The 17,366-nt window shown below is 42.2% G+C and overlaps 1 protein-coding gene across 1 annotated transcript in view; it reads right to left on the reverse strand.

The window, feature by feature from the left end:
• Positions 1–17,366, reverse strand: part of RASGRF2 (Ras protein specific guanine nucleotide releasing factor 2) — a 124,130-nt gene that overhangs the window by 40,252 nt on the left and 66,512 nt on the right. The window contains exons 11-17 of the mRNA XM_039696351.1: positions 17,037–17,103; positions 16,051–16,187; positions 13,088–13,170; positions 10,323–10,571; positions 9,572–9,960; positions 2,209–2,334; positions 866–955 (exon numbers count right to left, since the gene is read on the reverse strand). Of these exons, the coding sequence (XP_039552285.1) occupies positions 866–955; positions 2,209–2,334; positions 9,572–9,960; positions 10,323–10,571; positions 13,088–13,170; positions 16,051–16,187; positions 17,037–17,103 (1,141 nt within the window). The remainder of the gene's footprint in view (positions 1–865; positions 956–2,208; positions 2,335–9,571; positions 9,961–10,322; positions 10,572–13,087; positions 13,171–16,050; positions 16,188–17,036; positions 17,104–17,366) is intronic.

Genomic DNA, 17,366 nt, shown 5'->3' on the forward strand with positions numbered 1-17,366 from the left:
AGACTAAGAGAATCAGTGATCCAGGCTCATGCAGAAATTATTTTCTTCTGATGTCTTCTCACCCACCAATTAATGACCAGAGCTCTACACATAGTGGATACAAAATCCACTGAGATCCACAGGGACCATTTACTGTCTTACACAGATTTTCATAGGTCATTTTGAGACTGGGGTCTTCAAAGCAATTTCCTGACATTCCAGTGGGAAAGAGGCAAGCGTGAGTTTACAGCTGGATTGTGCTTTGTCACGCATAATCAAAATGAAGATCTGACAAATCAAAAGATTTGTCAAGCCAAAGGGAAACTGATTTTGTAGACTTTAAAAAAATTGTTGTTTATTTGCAACATGACCTATGAGAGGACCCTGTTAGAGGAAGATATTTATATGTCAAAGGGTACACAGCAAGATAAGCAGCAGATTCAAAACTTAAATCAAGTATTTTATGCTGCACTGAATACCTTCAGTCAGTAACTGCTTACCAAGTAAAATACAGTATACACTCACAGTAAGTAAAACTGCATACCACCTTTGGACATAGAAAACCTCATTTTAAAAATAAAATCTTAAATTGTAAGTGAAAAAAAAAAAACCAAGAAAGATCTTATTGGGATGCCCAGCAGATCACATACATGTCAAATATTAATCTTCTAATAATAGGCTAGATTAAGATATTAAGAAATCAACCAACAAGGTTGGAAAAGGCCTTAAAAATACCCATTTCCAGCCCTGCCATGGGCAGGGACACCTTCCACTAGACCAGGCTGAGACAAGAACATCACTCATGAGAACACAGAGGTCTGTTCTTGAGGAACATTCACCTCCTGAGCACCTGTGTGTCACCTGCCTGCACAGCACACCCCCTCACCTGGCGGGCTCCCGTGCCCAGCTGCAGCTGTGGCAATGGCAAAAGCAGAAGCAGGAGACACTGAGCAGTGGCTGTTGTCAGCAGTCTGCACTGTAAAGGGGAAGGACAGGAAAAAATTACCTTCTACAAACTTTTTATCAACCAGCAAGAAGACTTAGAATCTTCAGTAATGTTTGTAACTCTGTGGGCATTGTATCTATTAAGACTGTCAGGTGATTTTCTGTGAAAGACAGTAGACATATCGTAATCATATTTATGGTTTATATTTCCATATCGTTGTAATTAATGTTGCTATAGAAAAAACATCTAAGACACTGCCAGGGTGCGTAACAAGATATTAACCAAATAGGAGGGGGAAAAGAATATAAGAAAAAAACAATAGCATAGAAAATTAACCTAAACAAAAAGTTATGTCAGAAAATTAAGCATATTGACCATCTTCTGATAACTGGATTCATACATTTTCCCTGGTCACTGCTCTGGATGAGCAGAGTTTTGCAGATTTTATCAAATTTTCTCTACAGGGAGTGCTGTGAACATTGTCTCTAACTAGGACTCAATAATATGACACTGCCCACAGTTTCCAGCTCCCAAATCTTGCCTTCTTACCACAAATGTACCCAATCACATAACATTACTATTGGTTTGAATCTAAAGTGTCCTGGCAACAGGTGAGAAGGCTCTGCTCTGCTTTAGTTTTAGTGCCAGGTATGAAACACCTGCCCAGACACCTGGCCTGCAGGAGCTGGCAGCATTTTAAGTCTTCATGGACGCAGCTCACAGACCTGCTAATGATTTCAAAGAGCCACGTGAGAGTTATTTGAGGAGCTCCAGCTCTCTCTTTCCTCTTCAATTGAGCAGCTTTTTCAAATTTTGGAATGAATAATGTGAGACCATCTGTAAATGTTCAGCGTTGCACAAAGAAACAGACGCAGTCCCTCCCCATTGACAACAATGGGTGTTGTGTGTCTCATGATTACAGATGGTGCCCAAAATATGTCCCCTCATCAGCTGAAAAAAATATGTCAGAGTCTTGAGAGTTCTGTGAGAACAGGACTGATTCAATATTAGTCTTGAACTTGGGCACATCCTGCTTGAGCTATTTCAGAACACTGAATCATACTGAAGTCTCAACATGCTTCCATGCCTCATTATTGCCGCTCAAATTTAACAGGCACACTTCACATTCTAATGGCCCTTTTATTTTTAACACCTGAGAAACAAGAAAAATACAAGCAAACCAGATTACTTGACCATGATTACTGCTTTCTGCTGCCCTGCACAGATCACAGGCACAGTGATCAAGCTCTGTTTGAGGCTGGCAGAGCCAGGACAGCTCTCACCTCCCGGCTGCCGGTAGCGGAGGTGCCGCGGCGTCGAAGGGGACCTGCACGGGGACAGCTCTGCAGTGTCCACCACTGAGGTGCTCTCAGGAATGGTCCTGTCCACTGACACAGTTTCCAGAACTGCTGCTTTAAAAGAGAATAAATGTCAGTACTGATGATCATGCATAATTTGGTTTATAGTTGTTTCAAAAGTACCGCGCCTGTAACTCGCCATGAGATTTTGCCATTAACTCAGCAATAATTATCCTCTGGATGGAGTTAAAGGAGTGGGAAAGTCTTGTGCCACTGACACAAAAGCTCATAAATAAAGAACTTGGAGAAAACCAGCAAGTTGTCAGTTTTAAAGTGTGTTGGATAAAATTGTACTTTCAATCAGGAGAATATGCGGTGACATGCACACATAATAAAGGTACTTGAACTCATAGATGTTCTATGACCTAGAGAAAATAATCCTTGTTGAACAACAAAGTGTAATCAAAATCTATCCAATAAAATTGCTAAACAGCACTGGAGAGCAGACTAGTCCATGGTGCAGTTCTTTTATCAGAAGAGTAAAAAGAGGAATGGGATAAACACTACTTCCAAAATGAGGAAAAACAAGCTGATAAAATACATCCTGCATTTGATGTGAATGACAGCTCTGCCTGCAGCACAAGCACTGCGTATAGAAGGCTAAATATAAACAAAAACTTTGGAAACAGAAACTCTGAAAGGAAACAACTTTGAAGCTAGGGAAAGAAGGTGAAAATCCCAGCCTGTAAATGGACAGCAGTTACAGAGAACAGCAATCACCATAATAATATGTCCTCAGAAACAGAATTTGTGCAGTTACGTAGACTTAAAAGTCAGCCAGAGCTGTTTTTTTTTTTTTTTTGAATTCTGGCAGTATCAGAGCAACATTACTACCCGCGTAGACTTAAAAGTCAGCCAGAGCTGGGTTTTTTTTTGGAATTCTGGCAGTATCAGAGCAACATTACTACCCATTTTCATCCCCCTTATGAGATTTCTTTTTAAACTTCCTCATTTTCATCAACATTCTGCATGCAGCTGGACAGAGCTACTGCAGGACAGAGCTCTCTCTACTCAAAATTCCTCCAGACTGAGTGCAAGCTATTCAGCAAGAGATGCCCAAAGGAGTGGGAGACTGCACTGACAGCAATTTAGATTTATATGGGCCTCTGGCCATTTCCAAATGTTCTTCGTGCTGCCCAGGTAACGCTTCCAGCTTTGACAGACCACAACGAGAAATGCAAGTTACTCCCCAGCAGTGCCCACTGCCTACACTCAGGCAGAACAACCTGCTCCTCACCAGTTCACTTAGCAATGTAGAAAAAATGTTACAGCTAAGACAGCAGTTACCTGTCTGTGATTAATTTCAGTGCATGGCCTGTATTTTGGGATATGCTGTGTTATCATCACATTGGTCTGAATGTGGCTGAAGTAGTGCACAAGAAGAATTTGCTCAACTTTGCATAGAAAAAACTCCCTCTAAATACATATATACATATATATAAAAATAGTCTGCTGTGCAATTAATGTAAAAACATCCAGCAGACTGGATACATAATATCCATGATTATGCACAACAGCTAACGAATGTTTTTGAAAGCATGAAGCATGAGCAAAGACCACAGAATCACAGAATCCCCTGAGCTGAAGGGACCCACGGGATCACCCAGTGCCACCCTGCCCTGCACAGACCCCCAGCAACCCCACCCTGGGCATCCCTGGAGTGCTGTCCAGGCTCTCCTGGAGCTCTGGCAGCCTCGGGGCTGTGCCCATTCCCTGGGGAGCCTGGGCAGTGCCAGCACCTCTGGGGGAAGCAGAACCTTCCCTGATCTCAGCCTGAGCTGCCCTGGCCCAGCCCCAGCCATGCCCTGCTCCTGTCCCTGTCCCAGAGCAGAGGTGGGAGCTGCAGATGAGGGTAGGTGAGCTCTGCCCTCATCTCCTCTGCTCCAGCTGAACACACCAAGCACCCCTACCTGCTCCTCATGTGGCCCCTCCAGACCCTTTATCATCCCCATGTCTCTCTTTTGGGCACTCTCTAACAGCTTCAGATCTGATATGAGGGTGCCCAAACTCTCCCCAAGGCTTGAGGTGAGGCTGCCCCAGCAAGTGATGCTGGGCCTGGTACGCCCCAGGACGGGGATGTCCCCCCTGGCCACCACCAACTCAGACTGAACTAGACATGGACCACGACCCCCAGGTCCCATCCCACAGCTGCTCTCCAGCCCCTTGTTCCCCAGTGCATCCACACAGCCAGGGGTGCCCATCCCAGGTGCAGAATCCCTTGTTAAACCCAACACACTTGGTGAATTCCCACCCCTCATTTGCTGAGATCTCTCTGCAGGGCCTCTCTGCACTCCAGGGAGTTGATCGCTCCTCCCAATTTAATGTCATCAGCAAACTTACTCAGTACTCCTTAGAGTCCTGTGTCCAGGTTGCTAATGAAGATGTTGAAGAGCACAGGGACAAAGACAGAGAGCCCTGTAACCCCAGCAGTGACCAGTGCCAGCCTGGTGCCACCCCAGCCAGCACCACGCTCTGTGCCTGCCTCATGAGCCCACGATGGTTTTATCCACCTGTGGGCTGGACAGTTTGTCCAGATGGACCCTGGGAGACACTGCATCCAAAGCTTTGATGAAGCCCAGAGAGATCACATTACTGCCTCTCCTGGGTCACACAGGTGTGTCACCCTGTCACAGAAGGAACTCAGGTGTGACCAGCAGGACCTCCCCCTTGTGAGGCTGTGCTGACCTATTGTTGCCAGATGAATACCTGTTTGCTCAGCTGGCAGGGAAAAGACAATGATTATTTTGTAAAATCACTGGCCTGTGGAACTGCATAATGGGGATCACGTTAAACATCAACCAAGAAGAGGAGCAAAAGAATACGCTTTCATCTCCAAAATAGCAAATTACATTGGTTGGCCTAATTGGGCTCCAGATTTGGGAAAGTAACATAAAACTCATGGGGTAGTCAAGTGCCACTTCAGGGCTGAGACCACTGTTCAGACCCTTGAGACAGACAAGCTCATGTGAAAAGGGAAGGAATAGAGTTTTATGACTTTGGGGGAATGATTATCATAGGTATGTTTGTTCTGGGAGAGCCTGTGAGCACTCCTGTACATTGGAGCCTGGGAACAGGAGCCTTTTCTGTGCTCAGCATGCACCCACAACACTGGAGAGGAGACAGCTGAGTGAGGAGTGCCTGCTGCTCACTGCTGCACTGCTGCTAGGGAGCTTTTGTCAATTTTTCTATAACATGATGCCTCAAGGTGTTTTCCAATACCTCCCAGTGTAATTTTCTCCATGACCTTACCAGGTGCTGAAGTGAGACTGATGGGCCTGTAATTTACAGGGTCACCCTTCCTGTGCTTTTTGAAAACTGGGACAATGTTAACCAGCATCTACTCAACTGGGACCTCTCCAGATTTCCAAGATGTTCACATATCAAGAGAAACCTCACAATGACATCAGCCAGCTCTTTGAGTAGTCTCAGATGAATCCCATCAGGCTCCATAGATTTACAGGGATGCAGCTGGTGCAGCAGATCCCTACAACTTCAGGATCAACTGTGAGTTTGTCATTCTCAAGCCATGGTCATTCAGCTCAGGGCACTGGAACTCCCTTAGCCCATGCTGCAGAGAGGTGAGGAAAACAATACATCTCCCTGCCTTGTTAAATTCTCTGTTTATGAGGTGACCACCCTCATTCTGGAATAGGCCAATGCAATTCCTCCACTGTTTTTTGCCAATGTATTTTAAAACCCTCTTTTTATTGTCCCCCACAGTTCTGTCAAGTTTCAAGTCCAGTTACACTTTGGCTGCAAAAATTGTCTTCCTGCAGAGCACCATCTCTGTGGTCCTGCCATGCCACCCAACCTTCTCCTGCTGGGCATACCCGTTTCTTTCCTGCTTCACTTCCAAAAGAAGATCCCTGTTCAGCCAAACCAGCCTTGCGTCTCATCTGTTTGACTTTCTATATTTTGGAATTGCTGTTTCCTGTGCCCATAAGAGGTGATACCTAAAAAGTGACCCACAGTAATGGACCCCAGCACCTTCAGAAGAATTTTCCCATGGATCTTCATCACTATTTCCCTGAGCAGCCAAAAGTCTGCTTTACTCATGTCCAAGGGTGAAAATTTCCTGACACTTTTCCTCCTAGCAACAGAGATTTTAAACTAAATCACTTTGTGGCTGCTGGAGCAAGATAGCCACCAATAATGTCATTCATGCAATCCTCTCTGTTAACAAGCAATAAATCAAGGAGGACATCTTTCCTAGTCAGCTCCCCTAGCACTTGTATGTGAAGTTGTCATCCAGGTGTTTTAGTAATCTTAGAGTTTTATTAATATTAGTAATCCCCCTCTACAGAAGGCACTTAACCTGGGAGATAATTACATCACGATTTGTCCTCCTAACTGGTGCTTTTTATCAATTATACAAATTTCCTAACACCTATAAAAGGTACTCACCCCTGTGGGGGTGGGTTTGTGTGGACATCTTTCCATAACTGCCTCTGAAGGCCTTCAAATAAAGATCCACTTTCATTTACCTTCTTTCTAGAATTATTTTGGAGTTTCATTTCCAGGTTGGGAAAAAGGCAACAGTCCAGGCTGGGAGATCTAAACTCTCACAGAGACATCTGCATCCTTTCAGTGCCCCTTGATTCCTTCCCAGAGGCCCTTAACTGTGACCTCCCTGCATTCTAACCCTTCTGTTACATACAATGCCTTCCTCTTCCTCATCTGCCCTGCCTATTCTTCCTAAAGAGGCTGTAACTGTTCAATAGGGCACATCAATCATAGGACACATCCAGGTAAGGTTTCACTTATGCTAGTGATGTCAAATCACTGGGACTGGGCTAAGGATCCATGCTCTTCTTCTTTGTTCTTCATGCTGTATATACTGGAACAGAAACACTTCAGCTCTGGTCTGTTGTAGCCAACATCTCCCACCAGCACTCAATTCCTCAAGTTTTGGTGCATCATCCCACTGCCTCTCACTACCTGGATTTGTCCCTTCCCCCTTCCAAACTAGTTTAAAGCTTTATCGAATAATCTTCCTAGTTCCTATGCAAGAAACCTTTTTCCCCTCTGAGAGGTGCATCCCCTCAAGTGTCAACTGATCAGGTGTTGTATAGACCATCCCATGGCCAAAAACCCAACATTATTCTGACTACACCAGCCCTGCTCTTGATAGGAATGCTACTGTGGATAACTTCCCTGTTAAAATGGGATTTTTTTGTTAAACAATAGGCAATATTCTGTAGAAACAATTCCCTGGCACAATGAAACATCTCATTTTTTAGCAGGGCACTACTACTTCATCAGTAGGCAGCAGACATACATTTCAATCATATTTGTCTTCCTTTGTATTTGGTAATCCTTTTCTTCTTTCCTCTCTTTAATTTTTTGCTATTATAGTACTACCAACTAAAATTCAGCTACATTTTGCTCAGATTTACACATAAATTCATCAGACTGTAAGCCAGGCCATGTACAACCATTTTAAACTTTATTCTGACGACACCAGCCCCTGCTCTTGATAGGAATGCTACTGTGGATAACTTCCCTGTTAAAATGGGATTTTTTTGTTAAACAATAGGCAATATTCTGTAGAAACAATTCCCTGGCACAATGAAACATCTCATTTTTTAGCAGGGCACTACTACTTCATCAGTAGGCAGCAGACATACATTTCAATCATATTTGTCTTCCTTTGTATTTGGTAATCCTTTTCTTCTTTCCTCTCTTTAATTTTTTGCTATTATAGTACTACCAACTAAAATTCAGCTACATTTTGCTCAGATTTACACATAAATTCATCAGACTGTAAGCCAGGCCATGTACAACCATTTTAAAATATTAATTTTAGGAATAGAAAAAGCATTTTTAAATTGTATCATTTTCTGTTAAGTGTAACAAAAATAAAAAAAAGACTACTGCAAACTTCTATTCCAATTAAGAAGATCATTCCTCTGTCCCCAAAGGAGAAATAATGTCCATATCTGTTTCCTGTGAGACTGGAGCTACTTCCTTGCTTTTCCATCTATATAACTGCAATGCTCCCAACCCTAGAGGCCCACACTGAGGCTTTTATCAACCAGCTTCAGCCCTCTGGAAGTAAAACCTATTCCAAGGTGCCTTACAGAATCCCTAGAGGAAACAGACATTTGCTCAGGAGCAATTAATCTATTCCAGACTTGTAACTTCTGGAGGGATAACCAGGTGACATTCACACCACCTGGTACAAATGTCACTGATGTACTCAGCACACCGCAGGCATTATTTATTTGGATTAGTGATGGAATCTCCCTGGAAAAGCAGCCCTCTCTGCAAACATGTTAAAGCTGTTAGGTCTTTCTTTTTAACTTAATATTTCATTTCCTGCAGTACACAGTACAACTCAAAAATCTCTCACCTCAGCAAACACAACTGGCATCAAATATTCTCTTCTGCCTTTCTCCTTACACTGCACTGAAGTGAAAACAGATGAGGTGCTGTGGGTTGGAACGAGATGAGCTTTAAGGTCCCTTCCCACCCAGGGCATTCTGTGATCCTATAGCTTCACCATGCTGCTGCTCCTGGGAAGGAGCAGCAAAGGGCTGGGAACAGAGAGCAGAGCAGAACCTCACCCAGAGGAGCAGCAGTGTGCCAGGACTGTCCTCCCCTCTCTACCACAGACAGTGGGTGCAGATGTGAGGAGATAACCCAGGCTGAAAGGCCCAAAGGGATCATCTCCAGCACCAGAAGGGCTCAGGCCCCAGCTAAGAACCAACATCTCAGCCTGGACAGCACATGTGGGAAGAGATAAAAGAAATATTCCTGACTGTTTCACAAACTGTAAAACACACTCGAGTTACCACAGAGGCAGAAGCCTCCTACACCCTGAAAGTGCTGGAGACTTTTCCCTGCAGTTTGGACACAGATACCATGGATGCTTCCCTGGGGACTGAGGGGAAGGATCTCAGTGTGTGCCCCACCAAGCACTGGATGGTGAGAGCCATTGAATCCTAAGCTGTATTATTTCTTCACTAGCTGTGACATTAATGGGTACCTTTAACCTCATGCTTTATGTATCTATTAGTAGGGTTTTTTAATCCCTATTCCTGTGTAATTTTTGTTTGTTTTAAGTCTTTCATCTGTTAGTTTTCTGTCTATTAAATAAATAATTAATTCTCTTATAGACCAAATCAGCCATTTTTAAAGAACTTGTGATCAAGAATGGCTTTTGGGGTGCTGGCCACCTCAATACAGCCGCTGCCTGCTGCCAGAAGCCTGGGCAAAGGGCAGGGACTTATCCAACCCCCCAAACATCCATTAACAAGCAGCGAGCAGCACACTGGGTATGGCATACCTCTGCGGATGCTCCTCCTCAGCTTGTTGCAGAGGTCCAGGCGTGGGTTCTCCAGGCTGTCCTCGGCCGAGCCCGGGCTCTGCTCGGGGGACGACAGCCCCCGGCTCAGGTCCAGCGGCGCCTTGCTGCCCGTGGGCGGCGGCGACGTGGCCGGGCTGTAGTTTGAGGTAGGACTGCTGGCCACGGACGAGGCTGAGAGGTCGAGGGCACCGATCCTGGAGTTCAGCGAGGAGGTTAGGGACAGCTTGCGGGTCCTGGCGGGGGAGGAGGTCCTGGAGAGGGACAGGGGAGGAGGAGAGGAGAACTTGCGGCAGAGGTGCGGCGACTTGCCGTCAGTCAGGTACTCCCCTCTGTTGTTCTGACTGGTGGCAAAGAACAGCTCCAAAGACCTGAGAGGCAGAAACACAGAAAGAGCAACACGGTAGCAAACACTGACCAAATTTAAGTGAAAACGCCTCAATTCTGAGCAAACCTGCATAGCACTGCAAAATTTGTATGACACTTTGTCCTCAAAGCTTGGGCATATAGCTGAGACAGACCTGCCATAAAACTGGCGTCCTGTTTACACCTTTCTCTTAGATTATTTACATGCAGAAGATGTATCTATTATTAAGAACCACTCTCTTAGATTATTTACAAGCAGGAAACGATGAGAAGAACGCCCACAGAACCAGCAGTGACCGAGGCTGTGCTATCTCCCCCAGCAATCTGTGACAAAGAGATCCCAGGAAGGTGCAAACCCCGGGCTCACCTGACAGGAATGGAGGTGAAGGGCCGCCTGTAGATGTCAGAGAGCTTCTCCAGGACCACGGCGGCGGTGGTGAAGATGCGGTAGGTGTGCAGGAAGGTGTTGAGGAAGTCGATGCTCAGGAACCGCAGGTCCGTCAGCCGCTCCAAGAGGCGCTCCACGCTGGCATAGCGGATTTGGGGGACTTTGCAGGAATTCAGCGTTTTGCTGAAGCAAATATCGATGTCATCTCTGTGAAGACGGGCGTCAGATCTACACAAAAGTCAAATTTAAAACACTTTACCAACAAGTGATCATGGCTAGAGTGATGCCTTAAGTTTGAGCTTTCATATTTTCCACATTTTGTGCTGCATTAGTATATTATTACATTAGTATAGAACTGTGATTAACACAACTACTGTAACTTAATATTATATTAGTACATAACTGTGAACTTCATATAAAGTGTTAGCAAGTTCTCCTCACAGTTCAGTCACACAGCCTTTTCCAGTCCCACAACCAAGGACATTGCTGCAGCTTCAGCCCCCAAAAGTGCCAACAACAGGAATGGAGGAGAGCAACCTGGGAGGGTGGGACTGCACAGCCTGGAGCTGGAACTGGACAATGAACCCAAGGTGGAAATGGACCAAAACTCACAAAAGTGTGAGAACTTGTGACTCAGAGTCCATCTTGGGTCTATCTGGGGTCCATCTTGGATTCATCTTGGGTGGAGCCACAGCCAGGCTCTTGTATTGCCCACTGCGTAGCCTTTGAGGGATTTTCAATAAATTCCCACTTTATTCCTTTAACTCTGTCTAGCCTCTGCTCTAGGCAGCCTCTGAAGGCATTAAAGGAGTGATACCCCCTTAGCTGTTCCTGTCAACACAAAAGCAGCAAACATTTACGCACTATTGTGTTTCATCAATGCAGGAAAACTTTTAATTTGTCATGAAAACTGCTTCCATACCTAAGGGAACTTAAATTTTATTTCTGGAAAATGCTTTACACTTCAAAGCCTAAGAAACTGTTAATCATGCTTACATTTCTGAAATGGAACAGGTGGCAGAATTGTGCCCTCTTGTCTCTTTCAGGCTATTGTGGCCCATAGGTCAATATTACTAAAATCTCAGTATGGGATAATTCATTGCAATGTTTTCTGCTGGGATCAACCTTTATCTACAATAAAGTGATGGATCCTAAAAATTAACCCCTTAGCTAGGTTTAAGGCTTACCTGCAAATTAACACCTGCCTTCAGCTCCAAGAATTAATTTTTGTTTTAAGAGAGGAAATAGGAAACAGCACAAAACATCTCAAATTTCAAAGCAGAAACCAAGAAAAACCTTTATTTTAGTGAAAAAAACCAAAACCAAAACCCAATAAATTTTTGCTTGAAAATAAAAAAAAATAATCATTTACATAACCCTATCCATAAGGGTGGGGGGGTTCCCCTCAAATTCTGTTTTGCTAAGTTTGTAAATAAACAGGAAGAATACTAAGTAAAGCATCTTTCAATACACCCCATATTTTTGTTAAACATTATTGGATTTGCTGAGAAGAAAGATAAGGATATTCCACACAATTCTACACTGTATTACATAAAAGAAACAACAACAAAAAATATCTTATTTCTTCCTACAGACCCTCCAAAAAGCAGCAATTTTTTGTTTATATCATCCAATGACATCTGACTCTGAAAGTCAAACTGTGCTGCAGATCAGGCAAGCTTCAAGCTTCCTTCAAATTTAAGAAGGAGAACACCAAATCCGTGTCGGTTATGAAGGTCCTGTATGTTCTTCAGAATTAATATTCCTTCTGTTGGCATAGGGACTGAGGTCCTGCTGTACTTTGAAAGGGGACAAATGTACTTTTAAAACTCAGCAGGTGACAGAAGTTTTTATGCACTGGAGAGTTCCTGGAATAAAGCTGCAGACAATAAAATGCCTTATTTCCAGGGATCAAAGGTGTGTGCCCTAACAGTACATTCCCAAATGCTTTCTCTCTCCCATTTCTAAGCACATAGAGAGGAGAGGAAACAACTACAGAAGAGGCATTGGAGAAACCAAGAGATGTGACAGATAATAGTGAGACAGGAAATAGTTTTATATCTATCCTTATGCTTCATTTACTTATATATTCATTGGATTCTAATAAGTACAACTCATGTAAACTGAGGTATGTAGAAGATCCAAGCTGTGTTAAAAATCTGGAATCATGTAGTGAAAATATGTCACTAGAAACAAAAACCACTTATTACAGTAAACAACTGAAAGAATCCAATGGCAAGGGAAACAACCTTATAAACAATGGTGCTACTTTGATGTGATCAGTTAAAATCATGAGAGAAAGTAAACTTTTAACAGAAATAACAGAAATATAGAGAACAAAAACTTTGGCTAATGTAACGAAATACCTTTGAAAATGGTGAAATTGTCTGCAGTCACATAAATTCTGAAGACTTGTACAAAATCTCCAATAAAATTATGAGATGAAAAGGAAAACCTGAGAACAAAATCATTCATCTGAGGCATAATTGAAGCCAACTACTCAAAATCCAGAAAAACCTAAATTGTGATCCAACACTGTGAATTGAGAGTTCACCACTCTGAGAGATCCCTACAACTCCAAGAAAGGGATTTGAAAATATGTTTTGGGATAGAGAATCAGCTCCATTCAACTGAAATGGGAGGAAGAAAAATTAAAGGTTTGCATTTTCTAAGCACATTCTTTGTCTTGATAAAATTTTTATTGAGGAAACACAAGAATCTAGTCTGTTCTCTGCTGCACTTACTTGATCATATGTGGCACTGTGACTTTGGAGTTTTCTTCAAACACTATTGTCATTAATCCATTGCACCTTATATTATCAATGCACTGTGGAAATAAACATTGAGAACTGTTAAATTCAAAACACTTTTCATATCCCTGTAAGCTCGAAGCACAGCTTTTGCAGGGTATGGGCTGATTAAGACAAGGTATTTTCCCAAATGAAAAAATGCTTCTCTGGCCTTTGCCTCTCAGGGTATCCTGTTCAGAAACCTTTTTTTTCCACATGATTAAGTATTTTGACTTGGAAGTGATATTTCCTTTGAAGCTCCTTTGAAAGGGAACAAAACTCATTATTTCTAGTATTTCCTGAAAGAGTGTAAGCTTGAGAAATCAAGACCACAAGAAAGTCAGAATGCTTTATACTCCAAGGGGTACAGTAATACCTTAACCTCTACTCCGTGCAAAAGACCAGAAGGGAATATAAAAAGCTTCCAGAAACACATTTGTAAAAACAAGTTCAAGTGGTGCTCCTTGTGAAACGCAGCCGTGAGGAAGCTGTCCAAGCTGCTCCGTGCAAACTCTCGTATAAATGTTTGAGGCTGGGAATTAGGAGAGACTTTTATGTGCACTTTTATGCAGTTCAGAGGAGCCCAAAGAAGGGAACAGAGCTGGGGAAGGGGTTGGATCTCTATCAAACCCTACAGGGCTCTTGTCTGCTTTACACTTTCTACTTTTATTCATACACATATATACATATATATGTATACATATAAATATATATATATATATATATATATATCTATGTACAATCCCCTTACATCAGTAAAAAGGAGTTTCAGAAATTATCACACACATTTATCCTGACTTCAAGAATACATGCAGCCTTCAGGCTCTGGAACATTTAATTTCAAACCAATGACTGATACTGGATTGCTCAAACCTGATAATGACAGGCCTCTTCAGGTTTAGATTACATCTACAGTTACAAATTTAAAGTATCATCTATGCAGTTTTATGTGGGTTTCAATTCAGGATTTTAAGATTATTTGGAAAGTGCAGTAATTCACAGTATGATTTTCTCAAATCATTACCTAAAAGCAGTGAGAAACACATTTAATAGAAGTACTTATATTTCCCCTATTTGACCTTGAAATATTTCAAAGAAGCCCTTATCACCAACCATGGTATCAGATGATTTTTACAATTATTATAATTTAGGCTAGGAATGGACTTAGTAGCATTCTTAAATGGTCATTCCATGCCAGCAAATAACTCCTGTAATTTTACATGTCAATGGAACAACAATAATTACCTGAAAATCTGTTTTGTAAAAAATTCTCCAACCAGGTCTGTCTGTAAGACAGCAAGCTGTAGCTCATACTATATTTTGAAATTTTTATTTGCCTATTTTTGTTGTTTCAAAAATGTTAATCCAGCACAAAATAAGTCAGAATTCTTATTTTTTAAGCAATTTCTCCTCATTATGATGATGATTCATCTGGAGATGTTGCCAGCAATGATACCAACTTTGAAAATGCATGACATTCCATGCTGATATTCCTCTAATCAGCTATTTCTCTCTAAATTAATAGAGGATAGGAGCTGAATTCAGAACTATGAGAGATGAATGTTCTTGTTTGTGTGCATAAACAAAACACAAATAGCCTTGACTTAGCTCTGGTTAGCTGGAAGTTTAAGGTTTCTGGGCTTTTTTTTGCATTCGACTGCTTTCCACAAATAGATTATGACAAAGTTTGTCTATTATGTTTAAAGTAAAAGCAATTTTAAAAAATGCCAACAACATATCCCTGACATGTAAAAAATTTTAAACACTCTTTTTGTTCATTCACAACACAGTTCCTGCACGCTGTCAGAATGCTCAGCAATTATTTATAATGGTTTGTTAGTATTCATTTTTGGTGGAAAAAAGAGTTTATCCCATTTTCTTACTTCATTATTCATGTGATACGGTATCATTTTCACACTAGGACTCAGGTGGTTTTGATCTGTACAAAAATCATGAATAAACCAGTACTATCCTTATTAAATCAAAATATGTGTCTAGATGGGCTTTTCTTAAACATAAAAACACTTACCACTATGCTTGTACGTGGACAATTTTGAAATTTATACCCCATCTCTGTTCTTGAGAAACACACTTCCCTGGTGACTCAAATGCAACGGAATTTTGAGGGGAACAGGCAGCACTAAGGGTTTTTCACAGCAAATCAAAGGTCTTCATCACCTCCGTGTCAGGCTGGTTTTCAGAAGCTCAGAGTGAAGGAACACCTCACCAAAACCAGGTGAAAAAATGTCTTTGGCTGGAAATGGGGGTGTGTATTCCATTTCCACCTGTCAGTGGTGGGGCAGTTATCCTCTGATCGTGGGGCAGTTTTCTTTATCTCTCCCACAGCCAATCCTCCCTCCAGGAGATATATGCAGTTCATGGCCAGGGAGTGTCCCTGCAGGGCTGATCAAATTCCATCATCCCATGGGGAGATGCTCTGCCCAGGGCAGGAGCCAAGCATTCCTACCTGGATACAATCTGAGATTTGGGACACTACAGCAGCCTCTGCCCCCTGCATTCCCACAGGAGCACCAGGCCCATCTCCAGCAGCCCTGGAGCTGCAGAGGAAAACTCCCCCCTGGTGCAGGATCCCTGCTCCAGCAGAAGCACAGCTGGCACTGCAGGAGGGCTGAGCCCCCCTGGGATGGGGCTGTGCCACCCCCTGACCCACAGGGGCAGCTCCTGCTCTCACTCTGCCAGTGGGTTGGTTTGGGTTTTTGTACTATTGCATTTCTATTTTTAACTTTCCTAGTAAAGAACTGTCATTCCCATTTCCCTATCTTTGCCCGAGAGCCCCTTAATTTCAAAATTACAATAATTCAGAGGGAGGGGGTTTGCATTTTCCATTTCTGGGGAGGCTCGTGCCTTCCTTAGCAGACATCTGGCTTTTCACACACAGACAGAAAAGCACAAGGTACCTGGCTGATGTCACTTGTCCATGCAGCTTTCTCCTGCCGTGACGGGGCCAAAAGCACAACAGTGAAAGGAGGAGCATCCGCGGGCTCCACTACCAGCTTGAAATCCAGGTGTCCAAACACCTGCCCAGAACCTTTGGCTTTACAGCCAGAGGGGGAGAAAAAAAGTCACAACATGAAATGTCACAGCATGGGAAAAAGAAAACAGTGATTTCATTTATAATGGAAATGCTATAAAACATCTTACTGATAAAGAGCAAATCCAATTAATTATCCAGCAACTAATTTTGTTCTTCATATATGTCAAGCACAAAAATAGTGGGATTTGCTCTTCAAGATAAAGTTTATTATAACACTTGTATGCTAATATATCCTTATCATACTACAAGTATCACTCAAATTAACAAAACTACTGTCATAATTCAAGTGTAAAACTAGACAAACTGCAGGATGGAAGACAAAAGGAGTAACAATAAAATCAGCCTGAGACTGTATTTTGTAATTCCATTTGAATAAGCTTGCAGTCCTGATTTGTGGGGAGCCCAAGACAAAAAACTTCCCATTAATTCTTCCAAATCAGTCAACTCCCAGGTATTCCAGAAAGCAAATTATTACGAAGCTTATTTAAGGCTTTTTATTTTTTCTTTTTAACTCTTTTTATTTTCAAATTTTTTTTTATATTTTATTTCCCAAAATGCTCTGGGTGAACTTGAATACAAAAGCCAGCAAATAATTTGTCACATTTCTCCAGCCAACCCTCTTGAAAACCCAGTAAGGGGTGTTAACAGCAGGAACAAATACAACAAATCAATGCCCCATCCAAGCCAGCATGTCCATTATTGGAACAGCACTTCTAATGTATCAGTTTTACACTGTATTCTACTGGATTCACAACAACATATCTATTTGCTCTTATAAAAAAAAAAAAAAGGTACTAATTTTAGGAAACTAGAAACTGTACTTACTACTGACAGCTGAATTTAACTTACAATCATCATCACTCGCTTCTGTCTCTTCGACCAGTGTGCACTCTATCAGAGACAGAACACCTCCTGTCTGTGGAAACAAAGCACATTTCACACAAATGTTTTTATTCCCATTTGTCACAGGTTTTTTAAAATGTTGACAGGCCTGACTCTAACATTTTACATTACTCAGAGCTCTGAGGAAGACACATCAATTTCATGATGCACATTTTTTCCTTAAAGAACTAAACTTGAACTGATTTAATATAATTTTTTCCTAATCCAGCAGATCAATAGTACAATGCATAAAACTTCTTTGACTTTTACCACACCTTAATTTATGCTGCACACAGA

This window comes from Passer montanus, unplaced genomic scaffold (assembly GCF_014805655.1).
Source record: "Passer montanus isolate IOZ18808 unplaced genomic scaffold, ASM1480565v1 scaffold97, whole genome shotgun sequence".
Taxonomy (NCBI): Eukaryota; Metazoa; Chordata; class Aves; order Passeriformes; family Passeridae; genus Passer; species Passer montanus.